This window comes from Callospermophilus lateralis, chromosome 19 (assembly GCF_048772815.1).
Source record: "Callospermophilus lateralis isolate mCalLat2 chromosome 19, mCalLat2.hap1, whole genome shotgun sequence".
In the NCBI taxonomy this organism is placed as follows: Eukaryota; Metazoa; Chordata; class Mammalia; order Rodentia; family Sciuridae; genus Callospermophilus; species Callospermophilus lateralis.
In genome coordinates, this window is record NC_135323.1 from 20,876,967 (window position 1) to 20,889,454 (window position 12,488).

At 49.4% G+C, this 12,488-nt stretch overlaps 2 protein-coding genes across 3 annotated transcripts; one reads left to right on the forward strand and one right to left on the reverse strand.

Annotated features, from left to right (window-relative positions):
- Positions 1–944: 944 nt before the first annotated feature.
- LOC143638304 (putative protein T-ENOL) lies at positions 945–5,131 on the reverse strand. 2 transcript variants are annotated; one of them, XM_077106046.1, is made up of 6 exons: positions 4,859–5,131; positions 4,318–4,401; positions 3,877–4,024; positions 3,566–3,599; positions 3,316–3,370; positions 945–1,502 (listed from the first exon to the last, which is right to left on the reverse strand). In XM_077106046.1, exons 2-6 carry the CDS (start codon positions 4,396–4,398, stop codon positions 1,437–1,439), a joined length of 384 nt encoding a protein of 127 aa, XP_076962161.1. In that variant the 5' UTR covers positions 4,399–4,401; positions 4,859–5,131; the 3' UTR covers positions 945–1,436. The 2 variants fall into 2 exon arrangements, with proteins under 2 accessions (XP_076962161.1, XP_076962160.1); XM_077106045.1 differs by having other exon boundaries at positions 3,877–4,027.
- A 312-nt stretch (positions 5,132–5,443) lies between these two features.
- Positions 5,444–8,870, forward strand: Cdipt (CDP-diacylglycerol--inositol 3-phosphatidyltransferase). The gene is made up of 6 exons (XM_077105965.1): positions 5,444–5,904; positions 6,000–6,134; positions 6,780–6,933; positions 7,480–7,561; positions 7,975–8,056; positions 8,206–8,870. Exons 1-6 carry the CDS (start codon positions 5,862–5,864, stop codon positions 8,349–8,351), a joined length of 642 nt encoding a protein of 213 aa, XP_076962080.1. The 5' UTR covers positions 5,444–5,861; the 3' UTR covers positions 8,352–8,870.
- The last annotated feature ends 3,618 nt before the right edge of the window (positions 8,871–12,488 follow it).

Here is a 12,488-nt window from a genome sequence, read left to right on the forward strand (position 1 = left end):
TGAGACAAACTGACTTGATAATAGCCTGTTAGCTGTTGAGCCAGCCGGGCACTGTGCTAAGCACTTTGCATTCATTATGTTTTTTAACTCTTATGAGAATCCTGTGAAAATGGTCAACTTATTCCCATTTTTTAGATAAGGAAACTGAGGCTCAGGGTGGTCAATCAACTTCTTCAGGAGGCCCAAATAAGTGGCCAAGTTGTGAGTGAAATGTACAAAGCCGCCTGCAGTGCTTTCTGGCTAGTAATGTGTGTGATATGTTCCTGTAGGTGTGAGGCCCCAGGGTCCAAGTGAAAGGTCATGGATGAGGATCCTCAGCACCAAAGGTCGCTGAGGCTGCTCCTTGGAAGCAAGAGGGGACCCTCCCAGATGTCATATCCTTAGACTGTAAGAGTCTAGCTGTAAGGATGGGTGGGCATCCATGACATCAATTCCGCCAACTGGCTGACAGAGAAGCATCTAAATGAAAACCATCCCAACTGCATGCTTATATCCAGCAACCATATCTGGACCTTCACCCCAGAGAAGCAACACCAGAGCACTTCCTGAATTGGGGGGAAGGGGAAGAACCCCATGACTTTATTAAAGCCTTTTCTTCCTGGTGGTATCTTTGTTGGCTGAAGATGGAGATCTGTGCGATGCATCCAGAACATTTCCTTGGCTTCCAGGGTGGCACTGCTCATGACCAGGAATCCCCCCACCCAAATGAAGTATTTAACAAGTTTTGAAAGAGGAGTTTTGAGGCATGTTCTAGAGGGGAAAATGGGGGAGGGCATGAGAGACAAGAACAGCACCAAAAAGGGTTGGGCTAATAGAATGTCAAACTGTGGGGGAGAACTCTCTGGAAGAGAGTTCTCTTTAGACCCAAAGCTTATGTCTTACCATCTTTCCATCCTTTAACCATCCATCAAACCCATGCACCACCCACCCATTTATTCATCCACCATTTCCTATCCATCTCTCCATCTCCTCACCCACCCACATTCTCCTTCCACCCATCCATCTGCATATCTATCCATCATTCTCCATCTGCCTTTCCACTCACTCATCCATCTACCCCCATCTATCCAGCCACCCACTCACCTCTCTTTCATCTACTCACTCACTCTGCCCCTTTTAAACTCCTTACCAGTAGGGATTCTGTTTTGTTCACTGCTATACTTCACCCTCTAGAGAAGTACTAGAACACAGTAAGTGCTTAATATATGTTCAATGAATATATCCATTTACCCATTCACCATTTACCTACCTCCCCATCTACTCACCCATTCCGTCTCCTAACATTTTTGATTAGCCACAATGCCAACAATTCAAAGGGCAATTCAAAGTGTGTAGGCTTCCAGGTTCTTCTTTGAAGGTAAGCAAGAAAATGTCTCCTGAAATCATGGGGGGCTGGCAGGTGGATGAGGGAAAGATGTTTACTCAGGATGAAATCCTTAATCAAGTGTCATCTGGGAAGGAGGGGAAACCACTGTACGGACTGGCAGGTCCTCACAGAGCATCTTAGGATGGAGGAAGAAGGAAAACAACTTACATAAGTTAACAGATAAATTATTAAGGCCGGGGCTTTTCTGATTATTCAAACTATTTCTAATACCAGCCCTGTTACGAGAGATCTAATGTCCCAAAGGCACTAAAAAAATCAGCTCCTTAAGGACAAGAGAAGTGGCTTATTCTCGGCTGCATTTTGCCTCAAGTTTGGTGATTAATACTTGAAGTAGTGGCCCAAGTCAGAAAAATGACTTGTCCCCATGGGGGTGATGAACCTGGCACATCATACTCAATAAACATCTGTTGGCTTCAGTTCCTTCTCCCTGAATCCTTCTTTCCTCTTCTGCCAACCCATTATAGGGAGTTCTCCAGGGCTCCACCCTTAGGGCCTTTTCCTTTCTTACTCTACCCAAAGCCTCACAGGGCCACCACATACTCTCCCTTCAACTGCCAGCTCCCTCCTCATAACCTCAGGGTCAACTCTCAATCACCAGCCTAGATCTATCCTTTGAGTGTAGAATCCATATTTCCAGCTGTCTGTCTATAGAATATTTCCACCTGGAGTCCCCCATGAGGACGATAAACACACTTAAATAAAGTAATAAAAACATTTCCTGCCTAAAGTCGGAAACATGCTTGCCATGTTCCAGAAAGAATGAGAAGGCCCAGGTGCAGAGACAGGGAAATAAGTGGAGAAGTTACAGACAATGAAATCACAGAGACAATAGATGTGAAGTGCTCATTCTGGGCCACGTGAGCACTGAAGGACACTGGCTTTTACAAAAATTGGAAGCTACCATAGAGTTCCAAGAGGAAACATGACATGATCAGACTCAGGATGCCCAAGTCAGAAACTTGGCAGTCATCTGATTCCCTTTTTCCCTCTACCATTTCTAATCAGGGCTCCTCCTCCCATCTTTACCATTACTGTCCGGATTAGGACCATCATCTCCAGTTTGGTTTCTTTGCAGTAATTCCTAACTGGCCTCCCTGCCTTTGGTCTTTCCCCCTTTCCAGTGACTATGAAAGTGACTGATATAAAATTCCCACTTCATACTCCAACTCTTCAATGGTTTCTTACCTATAGAAAAATGTCTATGATCTTAACAAAGCACACACAGGTCTCTTGGTTAGTCCCTGTCTACCTTGCCTGCATATTCCAGGGGTTAAGCTGCTTCAGGCCCTATCCTTCAACCTCAGTGCACATGCATCTGCTTACACTCACCCTTCTAAGACATATCTCTGCCTTTACTCATGGAATCTCTACTACTGGGAGGACTCCTACCAGCCCTTGTTTTCTTGCAATTTTTTTTTTTTTTGTACCAGGGATTGAACCCAGGGGATTCACTGAGCCAGACCCCCAGCCCTTTTTAATTTTTATTTTGAGACAGGGTCTTGCTAAGTTGCTTAGGGCCTCACTAAGTTGCTGAAGCTGGCTTTGAACTTGCAATCCTCCTTCCTCGGTCTCCCAAGCCACTAGGATTACAAGCATTGCACTACCATGTCCAGTATTCTCCTGGAAAATTCATTAGGTATCTCCAGGAAGCTCCATGATTCCTTTCCTTCCTGTCCTAATTTAAGTTGGGACAGAAGTATTCTTCTCATTGTTTCCATTTCTCTTACACGTATGTGTCCATACTATATTGTGATTAGCCATTTAATTGTCTGTCCTCACATTAAACTGTGAATAATTCAAAGGTTGAGACTCTATTATATATTTCTGTGACATGGGGACATGTCATTTTAGGACATTTCCTAAAGCAAGTACTGGTACATAGTGCAAACTCTAAATGTTTTGTTAATACTGAACAGCCTCATAGATACCTTATCACGAAGGGATAGCCGGTGTGCCTTGGTGTGGATATGGTCTCTGTCAGAGCTGGAGATGGCAGAAGAGAAAGGAGAAGGTTGAATGAGAACTCTGAATTTGAGGATCAGAGCAGAATAAAATAGAACTGCATGGTTCAAAAATCCCTCTACCCCGCTGGAATGTTTGCCAAACCCTTGCTCTCTCCCCTACAGGTTCCTTATCTTTTTCCCAGGACAAAGGACATCTCCATGAAGCCTCACTCACCAGGTGTCTGTGCCTCCGGTCATGGTGAAGAGCACTGGAAGCAGAGGCCCCAGTTAGAGAAATGACTATGCCCAACCCAAGGGCAGCAAGAGATACGGCTAGGGCAGAAGGGGCCAAGGGAATTTCTGGCCAGCAGTGAGGAGTGGGTCCTGGGTTAGGGTTTATGGGGCACTGTGCCTAGGACCAGCTCTGAGACAGGCCACTCAGGCATAGATTCCTGGCGAGGTCAGCTATGGTCAGGAGAGGGTCAGGGACTGGAACCAGGCATATGGGAGGGCCTCTAGACACAGCAGTCCTGAGGTGGAGGTCACCGTGACTGGATATCTGAGTCCCTTGGTCTTTTGTCTGCTTTTCCTTGGTGGGCACAGGATTCATGTGGCAGCCAGCTATAAACAAGGCCTCCTCTGTAAGTTCGTTGCTGATCCGAGTCAGGAATTCCTCAGAACGAGATATTGAAACCTTCTGGGAAAGGAAGTCAGAAGATCTGAGTGTGAAAACTTCTGTACAGCCTCAGAATGCTGGGTCTGGGGGCTTCCCAGCTGGCGGCTCTGGGGCTGAAGAGTCTGTTTTGGAGGGTTGAGCCTTGAGATTTGACTAGAAGGCCCTAGACCTGTGAGGAGCAGTCTGAGGGAGGCTCAGGGCTCAGGATGGAGGTTAGTGTCCCAGGGCTTGCAGCTCAGACCAGCTGCCTCTGCCTGGGGGTTCCTCACCTCATTACACTCCCACCTCCAGAGCTCCCCTTAGGTGCTCACCTGCCCTCCACTCAAGGAGGACACAGTTTGAGACAGCCAGCTGCTCTTTTTTTCGTCATTCCTGGTAGGAGTGGATGCCATCCCCTGTGAACAGTCAAAGCCTGTGTTAGGCTGAGAAGCCAGTCTGCTTTCCCAAGAACTCAGCCGACCTCCATTCCCAGAGCCAAGGTTTAATCAATGCTCTTGGAAGAAACATCCCACAGTCTCAATTTTCTCCTCTCTCTGGGTGGGAGAGGGTATATGTATATATGTAATCTCAGCCCTAAACTTTTTTGTGGGGGAGATGACTCTCACAAAACCACAAGCCCAGACAGTCTCTTCCTCCATCTTTCCTCCCAAGGCCCTTCCCAAGCCAAGGCAGCCTACTCGCCGCCCCAGACCTGGCAGATAGGTTGAAATCTTGGGGTACTCAGCAGGAGGGGGAGACGGAGAGGTCTAAGGGGGCCCCTATTATGGATCAAGGGGGAAGGGGAGGAGTTGGGAAGGGGAAAGTGGAAAGAGGGGGAGCCCGGGAGGCGCCGCTACCCGTTGCTATAAAAACCTTAATGTTTGTGAAGATTCTACAGCCCCGTTGCTAGGAGATTAGGGATTCTAGAACCAAAGATGAGGACATTTTCTTAGCATGCAAAGTTCGTTCCTCGACCTCCCCTCCAGCGTCCTCCAGGTCCCTCACTGGAGGGGGTCACCCCAGCGCTAGAGGCTTAAGTTTGGGAGGATAACGTAGGGAGGGCCCGATCCTCCCACCACTAGGGTGTCCCTAGAAGCCAGAAGCAAGCCAGTCCTGGGCCGCTCTGAAGCCTCTCTAGCCTCTCTCCTCCTGGAGCCGGCGAGAGCGAATGAGGTCAGGGAGTTAGGGGGCGGGGAAGGAGAATGTGGACTGTACCAACTAGCCTTGTTTCTAGGGGAGGCGAAGACTCAGGAGGGCGGAATCTTAACCCTTTATCTTTGCCGTCAGGAAGTCATATCCTTCGTAAAAAGGAAAAAGAAGTGATATTCATTTAGACTGCCTCTCTTTTGCCCTTTTCCTCTTCGGTTCCTTCTTTGGCTCGGCGCCGATGGTTCTTTGCTCCCTCTTCTTCCTCTGTGCTTTGGTACGATCCGATGCAAAGGGGCGGAGAGAGGAAAAGGAAAAGGAAACGGGCAGGTCTTAAAGGGGCCGCAGCCATTTTTTAAAGCTTCTTCCTCCTTTCTCTGATCTCCAATTTTGCAAGGACGAGCGCAGAAGAGTAGGTTTCCGGAAGCCGAGCACAGCTGGAGCAGCCGGGATCTCTGCTGGGTCGGCTGCGCCTACGGGGTGGGCGGAGGCGAGGCTCTGCCCATTGAAAGGGCGGGTTGCTCGCGCCCCCTGCGCCCAGAGCACATCTGGTTGGCCCATGCTCCCGCCGGTTGCGAGCTTTAACATCTGGGGCCGGGCGCAGGCAGCGGGGTCCAGGGCGCAGGAGAGGCGGCCGATGTGCCGGGCCGGAGGGTGAGGCCGCGCGGGTGGGGCTGGGACAGCGTTGGCACCACCGGAGCTGGTCCGGGGCGGCAAGTGGAACGCCGCGATGCCAAGCGAAAATATCTTCCTTTTCGTGCCTAACCTTATCGGTGAGTGCTGCCTGCGGCCCCGGGAAGAACGTGAAGGCGAGGGGCCTCGGACAGGCTCCCTGATCCCTCGCTGTTCACCCACTTCCCTTTCCAAGGTTATGCCCGGATTGTCTTCGCCATCATTGCTTTCTACTTCATGCCCTGCTGCCCCTTCACGGCCTCCTCCTTCTATCTGCTCAGCGGACTTCTGGACGCTTTTGATGGACATGCTGCTCGGGCCCTCAATCAAGGTGAGAGGCACCCCCTACCTGCCAGCCTTGTCCCCTTTCCCTGTCTCCTAGGACCTCACCGAGGGCTCTTGTCATTCCCTTCTCTCTAGAAAGCAGAACAGGACGGCCTGGTTTCATAGTAGACCGGATTTAAGCTAGCTCTTGAGAATTCCCTGCTATGAGGGTTGGATAAAGGGCAAGCCTGGACTTGGCTCTGGTACTGCTAAAGATCTCCCTGAATAAATTTCCATTCAACAAGTGTTTACTGGGGGCCTACTGTGTGCTGGGCACATGCAACAGGGAGTTCAATTTGAGATGGGGGATGGGGAGGGAAGGGTGTGGCTTCTGGAGGGTAATTAATTTTCTCTCCAGACCCACCCTAAGACCCACCTTAAACTCCTGTTTTGCCCTGGAGCCTGGGTTCTAGGGCTGAAGAGTTAAAGATATAGCTTCCCCTCCCCCCCACACACTGTTTTCTTCTAGCTCGTTTCATGCCATGGTGACCTTTGCACACTTGTCTCACACCCCACCGCTAGCAGCAGTTCTTGTCCCTAGGTAGTAGATATTTTCCACCCTTTTAGACTCTGCATCAGAGTAATATACCAGATATGGGCACCTAACATGGGTCCACTGCTCCCTTCCTACCTAACAGTCCCCATTTTTCAGGAACCCGGTTTGGGGCCATGTTGGACATGCTGACGGACCGCTGCTCTACCATGTGTCTATTGGTCAACTTGGCCCTGCTGTACCCTCGAGCTACCCTTCTCTTCCAGCTCAGCATGAGCTTGGATGTGGCCAGTCACTGGCTGCACCTCCACAGGTCTGCTTCAGTTCTGGGGTGTTGACCACTTGAAAACACTACCAGTGGGGAGGGTGTCTCTGGATGGCCTCAGGCTTTTCAGAAGGTCTCCTTGTAAACTCTGCTCTGTTGAAGGACCCTGGGCAAACCATGTGTGTGTGTCTCTCTCTGAATTAGTTTCAGTCTTATTTACAGTTGGAATTAAGCAATTCCTTAAGGCACTTTTGGCTTGCTATTGTAGGATTCCAAATGCGCACCTGGGCAGGGTGATGCATACCTATAACCCCAGCTGCTGGGGAGGATCACAAATTTGAGGCCAACCTCAGTAACTAGGAAGGGGCATGGAAGCTTTCAATGAGGCATTTGAGTTTTGATTGCCACCTCCCCCCTCCACACACACACACACACACACACACACACACAATTTGTAATTGTGTAGCTTTGGGAAAGATCCTGGTTTTCAGCCCCTCAGCTTTACATAGCATCTTCCACATTGGAGTGATGTGAGGGTTAGATAGACATTAAAGGAAATGAATGTTCATGGATTCCTCCTATTTTCTCTCCAAGTTCTGTGGTCCGGGGTAGTGAGAGTCACAAGATGATCGACCTGTCTGGGAATCCAGTGCTTCGGATCTACTACACCTCCAGGGTGAGCATTCCTTGCCCCTCAGCTTCTGGGTGAAGGAACTTTGGTGCGGGGTCAAGAGAGGGCACAGTGATAGGGAGGGACAGCGAACACCCTCTGGGAAGGAGGGACCTCTAGGCTGAGGCACGAAGGAGCAGGATTGGCGGGGAAGGCTTGAGTGGATCCTCCTGGCTGCATTGGGAATGAGGCCTCTGTGCACCCATTGGGAGTAACTGGCTGGAGGAAGAAGAGGGAGGGAAATAGGGTAGGGCGTGGTTGGGGGTCAGGCTGAGCATGGACTTTTAATCTGTGAACCAGAAGTTTTGTAAAGAGAAGTGATTTGCCGAAATGCACTGCCCCCTCCGTGGTAGAGAGCCTTGTGGGGTGTGGGGTGCGTGAGACCCTGCTGGCTACTTAAGCGTTCTTTGTGTGTGCAGCCTGCTCTGTTCACCCTGTGTGCTGGAAATGAGCTCTTCTACTGCCTCCTTTACCTGTTCAATTTCTCCGAGGGACCGTTAGGTAGGAGAGGATGGGCTGGGAGGCAGGTGGGAGAGGGGCCCTGCCCTGCCAGTGGGAGATAAAGGCCTCAGACATCTGGGCGCATCAATCTCCTGTTCCTATATTCATTCCCTCTCTCCACACCCCCTTCCCCTGCTGCCTCTCCGCAGTTGGCTCTGTGGGGCTCTTCCGAATGGGTCTCTGGGTCACCGCCCCCATCGCCTTGCTCAAGTCCCTCATCAGTGTCATCCACCTGATCACAGCTGCCCGCAACATGGCTGCCCTGGATGCAGCAGACCGTGCCAAGAAGAAGTGACCCTGACAACTCCTGGAACCTCCCACCTGATTGGTCATCTTATTGTGCCACATGGCTTCCCTCCCCCTCCCAGGAGGCCCATTCTCATGTCTTCCTAATGTGTTCTCCAACCTGCTGGGATGGGGGTCAGCCTCTCTTTGGTGTTGTCACAATCTCTGTAACCCTGAAGATTAGGCCCACCCTTGTGATCCCCAAAGACCTGGTCTACAAATCAAAAAGGATGCTCAGGAGGCCCCTGTGGTACCAGGCAGCCTATTTGAGGATTACGCTTCGCCACACATGAGGTTGGCTCAGCCCTGACTTCTGGCCTGGCCTGAGGTTTTAGGGACACTTGAGATGGTGCAGGAGCCATGTTTCCCAAAAGGCAGGTGAGTCAGATCTCTGCCCCCTGCCACAGGAAGCCTGGGGCACCGTGCCCAGGAGGAAAGGGCCGTCTAGATCCTTCCTATGGCAGTCTACCGTCCGGTCTACCCTGACCTTGAAAGCCTTGATAATAAAGGCAACAGCTTCTCTTCTGGACTTGGTTTCCTTTTGGACATTTTTGGATCAGGCCCTGGATTAAGGGGAGATTGGGAAAAAGGAAGATCTACCTGGATGTTTTATCCCGGTTTGCGGCTGGCTCCTATCATTCCAGAATGACAGAAAAGTCCTTCCGACCACCCACGCTCATGCCACATCTTCTCAACCCACCTTCTTTATGTCCCTGATGGTCTGCTTTGACTCATATTCTTGATATTTCTACCCCCACTAGAGTGTAAACTCCCTGAGTGCACAGACTTCCTGTTCCTTTCTCTATGGTTAGATGGATATTTACCTTAATCTGAAATGAATAGTTACTTAATAAATATTCCAGAAAAGATTAGTTGGTTTCTCAGAATGTGGCCCTTAGACCACTTATAGGTTATTCTCAGAATGCAACCTCTCGGACCTTCAGAATCAGTCTGTCTCTTGGGGCTGGGGTTGTGGCTCAGAGGTAGAGCGCTCGCCTCACATGTGCGGGGTCCTGGGTTTAATCCTCAACATCACATAAAATATAGGTAAGTGAAATAATGGTATTGTGTCCAACTACAACTAAGAAATAAATTTAAAAAGAAATCAAGTCTCCAGAGATGAGCCCAGAAGTCTGCAATTTTAATAAACTCCACTTGATTCTTCCTCCCAATGTTGAGAATCACTGTTTGTTCTTAAACAATTTTGGGACACCTGTTATATACCATATGCTGGGCATTGTTCTGGGCCTCTGTCCCTAACAGCTACTCCTATCATTAGCTCTCCTGCTCTCTAATGCCAGCTTTCTTTTTAAAATTCTATTGGAACTACCATATGCCAGAGCCTGTGCTGGGTTCTTGGCAAATCTTACTCATTTCATCTTCATAATAGCTTAGTATGTGGCCCCAAAGGCCTTCACATCCAGGGGAACTAAAATTCATCAGAGCTGGGCGTGGTGGTACCTATCTATAATCCCAGCAGCTTGGGAGGCTGAGGCAGGAGGATTGCAGGTTCAAAGCCAGCCTCAGCAACTTAGGGTCTTGCGGAGTTGTGTGTGGGGCCTCCCTGTCTCTAATAAAATATAAAAAGGACTGGGGATGTGGCTCAGTTGTTAAGCGTCCCCAGATTCAATTCTGCGTACCCCTCCTATATATATATGTTTGTATATACACTCACATACATATGGGCTTTAACTCCTAAGCCCAGGAGACAATTGGCTTCCCAGCCCTCTTTAAGATCATGGGTGGGCAGGGCTGGAGGACGTAGCAATAATCAGGGAGGTGCTCATGGGGATAGGAGTAGAAGACCTGCAGCACCTCCCTTAGGTTTTGGTGAAGAGGGTGGGTATCTTAAGTAGAAAGCTGGTGGGGACTGGGGAAGGGGCGGGCGGACAGCCTGCAAAGGCAGGGAGACCAGAGAGCTCCCAGGCAATGATGGCATTGATAGACCTCAACTGATGTGGCTAGAACACCAAGTGCTGGGGGTGTTTGGGGAGCTGGAGAGATGAGGCAGAAGCAGCCAGCTGGAGTGGCTGAAGGAACTCAGTAGGACATTAGGACTTTATTGTCCATATTTTAAATTTCATTCTGTATGTGGGCTGTGCCACTGCTAACTGTGCTTTTTATGTGTATTATCTTCATCATCTTAACTGAATTCCACTGTGTTCTCTGCAGTAGACAATCCTATTAATGTGCTCATTTTCCAGAAGGAGAATAGAGGCCCTGAGAGGAGGCCAGTTTGGCCCTGGATCCTGTCCTCTTAGCATTGATCACCAACATCAGTCCCAAGTCAGCAGACTTCTTAATGGTTGCATAGAATGCCAGCGATTATCGATTTAACCAGGTCCAGCCACCGTGAATGATGCTGTGGCAAATCCTCTCACACTTCTTCCTGGAAACACTTGTGGCATGAGTGTTGAAGGGCTTTACTCAGGGCAGGGGCAGATCTGTGCTTAAGGAAGGTATAGGGACTGCCCAAAACCGAGTTGTGGTTCGGATGCACAAGCCTCGCCCTGCCTGGCCTGCTTCCGGTGTAAGAGGAGATCAGATAAGATGTCCTCCCAGCTCCTGCACCAGAACCCTTTCTTCCCCCTCATCCTTCCAGAATTAACTGTCCCTTCAGCCAGATGGGTCCTCTGAGCACTGGACCAAACCTGGAGCAGGGAATCCTCTGCCCTCCTGGCTCCTACAGCCCTGACTGGCTACTGGGCTCTTTGATGCTAACCATTTACAGTGCCACCAGAAGTCTCCACGCCAATCCAACTGTAATGTGATCTGAAAAGAGGGGGAGCGGGGGAGGAGAGTGTGTGTGCTTCTACTTAAGACTCTGCCTAGAGCAGGCTTTCTGGGGAAGGCTGGGTACCTTAGCACATATTGCTCCACTTGCATCCACTGGTTACAGCTCAGTCCCATGGCCACTTCTACATGCAAGGGATGTTGGGAAATAGAGGTTAGTTGTGGTCTTAAGAGGAAGAAGAAAATTGATATGGTAAAAAGCATTTTGCCGTACTGGATGTGTTTGCTGTTGACAGATTTTTCTTACAGAAGGCTCCCTTAACAAATCAATTACTTTATCAGGTGTTCAACCAAAGAAAAACTATTTGTTCCAGTGCTGGAGAAAAAAACACTGTTGATCATCATCAAACATCACACCACACTGTTCTACATATTATGGGCAATTTAAGGGTAAAATTGGAACTGACTTGGAATTGGCCTCTGATGTGGGGGCTCTGCTCTATTTCCAGCAAGGTTCATTTTCCTTTTCTTTGCAGGGAGGGGGGAACTGGGGATTTGAACTCAGGGGCACTTCACCACTGAGCCATATCCCCAGCCCTATTTTGTATTTTATTTAGAGACCGGGCCTCACTGAGTTGCTTAGCACCTCGCTTTTGCTGAGGCTGGCTTTGAACTCATGATCCTGCTTCGGCCTCCCAAGCTGCTGGGATTACAGGTGGGCACCACTGTACCTGGCTAAGGTTTATTTCCCTAACACTGAGGTATACCCGTCTCCCCATGGTACGATTCATGCTGGGCTCACCTTCATGAGTATGATTTGGAACAGTCTCCCTGTTGCTTATTGGATCACACAACCTCAAGAAGTACATGTAAAAGTCAGGATAGGCTATGTTGTGCTCTGGTTAACAAAACCCCCAAAGTCTATTGCTTCACGTGGCAAACATTTCTTGCTCCTGCTACATACCTATTGTGGGTCACTTGTGGCTATATTTGCTGTTTTCTCCCTGGGATCCAGGCTGATGGAGTCATTTCTAGGTAGAACATTACTGATCACCCTCTTTTGGAAAAGGGAAGAGGGAGTATAGCGATTATGTCATTCTTACATTTCATTGGCTACAGCAAGTCACATGAGCAAATCTGATGGCCACTGAGCATTCATGTGGAGAAAGCAATCATCAATTGGAACCGTGTCCAGAGTGCAGGAGTGAGGTTAAGGCTGGAGCAATGAATTTTGAAGTCAGGAGTGTACAGACATGATCTGATGTCATGAGACTGTCTGAAAATGTCAGTAGGAAGAAGAAACCTGGGGGACTGTTCAGAGACTGAGCAGGGAGGGTGAGGTCAGCCAAGGAAACAGGAGGTGTAGCCCAAAAGGCAGAAAGGAAAGTAGAGGTGATGTCCTGGAGCCCAGTGT

Excerpts from the sequence above, each read along its gene's own strand:
- LOC143638304 (XM_077106045.1), bottom strand. The coding sequence starts at position 4,398 with ATGGCATCCACTCCTACCAGGAATGACGAAAAAAAGAGCAGCTGGCTG. Across the intron at positions 3,600-3,876 it reads GACTCAGATATCCAGTCACG|TGCTCTTCACCATGACCGGA; the intron begins GTGACCTCCACC and ends CTCTGCTTCCAG. Across the intron at positions 3,371-3,565 it reads ACCGGAGGCACAGACACCTG|CTCTGACAGAGACCATATCC; the intron begins GTGAGTGAGGCT and ends TGCCATCTCCAG.
- Cdipt (XM_077105965.1), top strand. The coding sequence starts at position 5,862 with ATGCCAAGCGAAAATATCTTCCTTTTCGTGCCTAACCTTATCG. Across the intron at positions 6,135-6,779 it reads TGCTCGGGCCCTCAATCAAG|GAACCCGGTTTGGGGCCATG; the intron begins GTGAGAGGCACC and ends CCCATTTTTCAG. Across the intron at positions 7,562-7,974 it reads GGATCTACTACACCTCCAGG|CCTGCTCTGTTCACCCTGTG; the intron begins GTGAGCATTCCT and ends TTGTGTGTGCAG.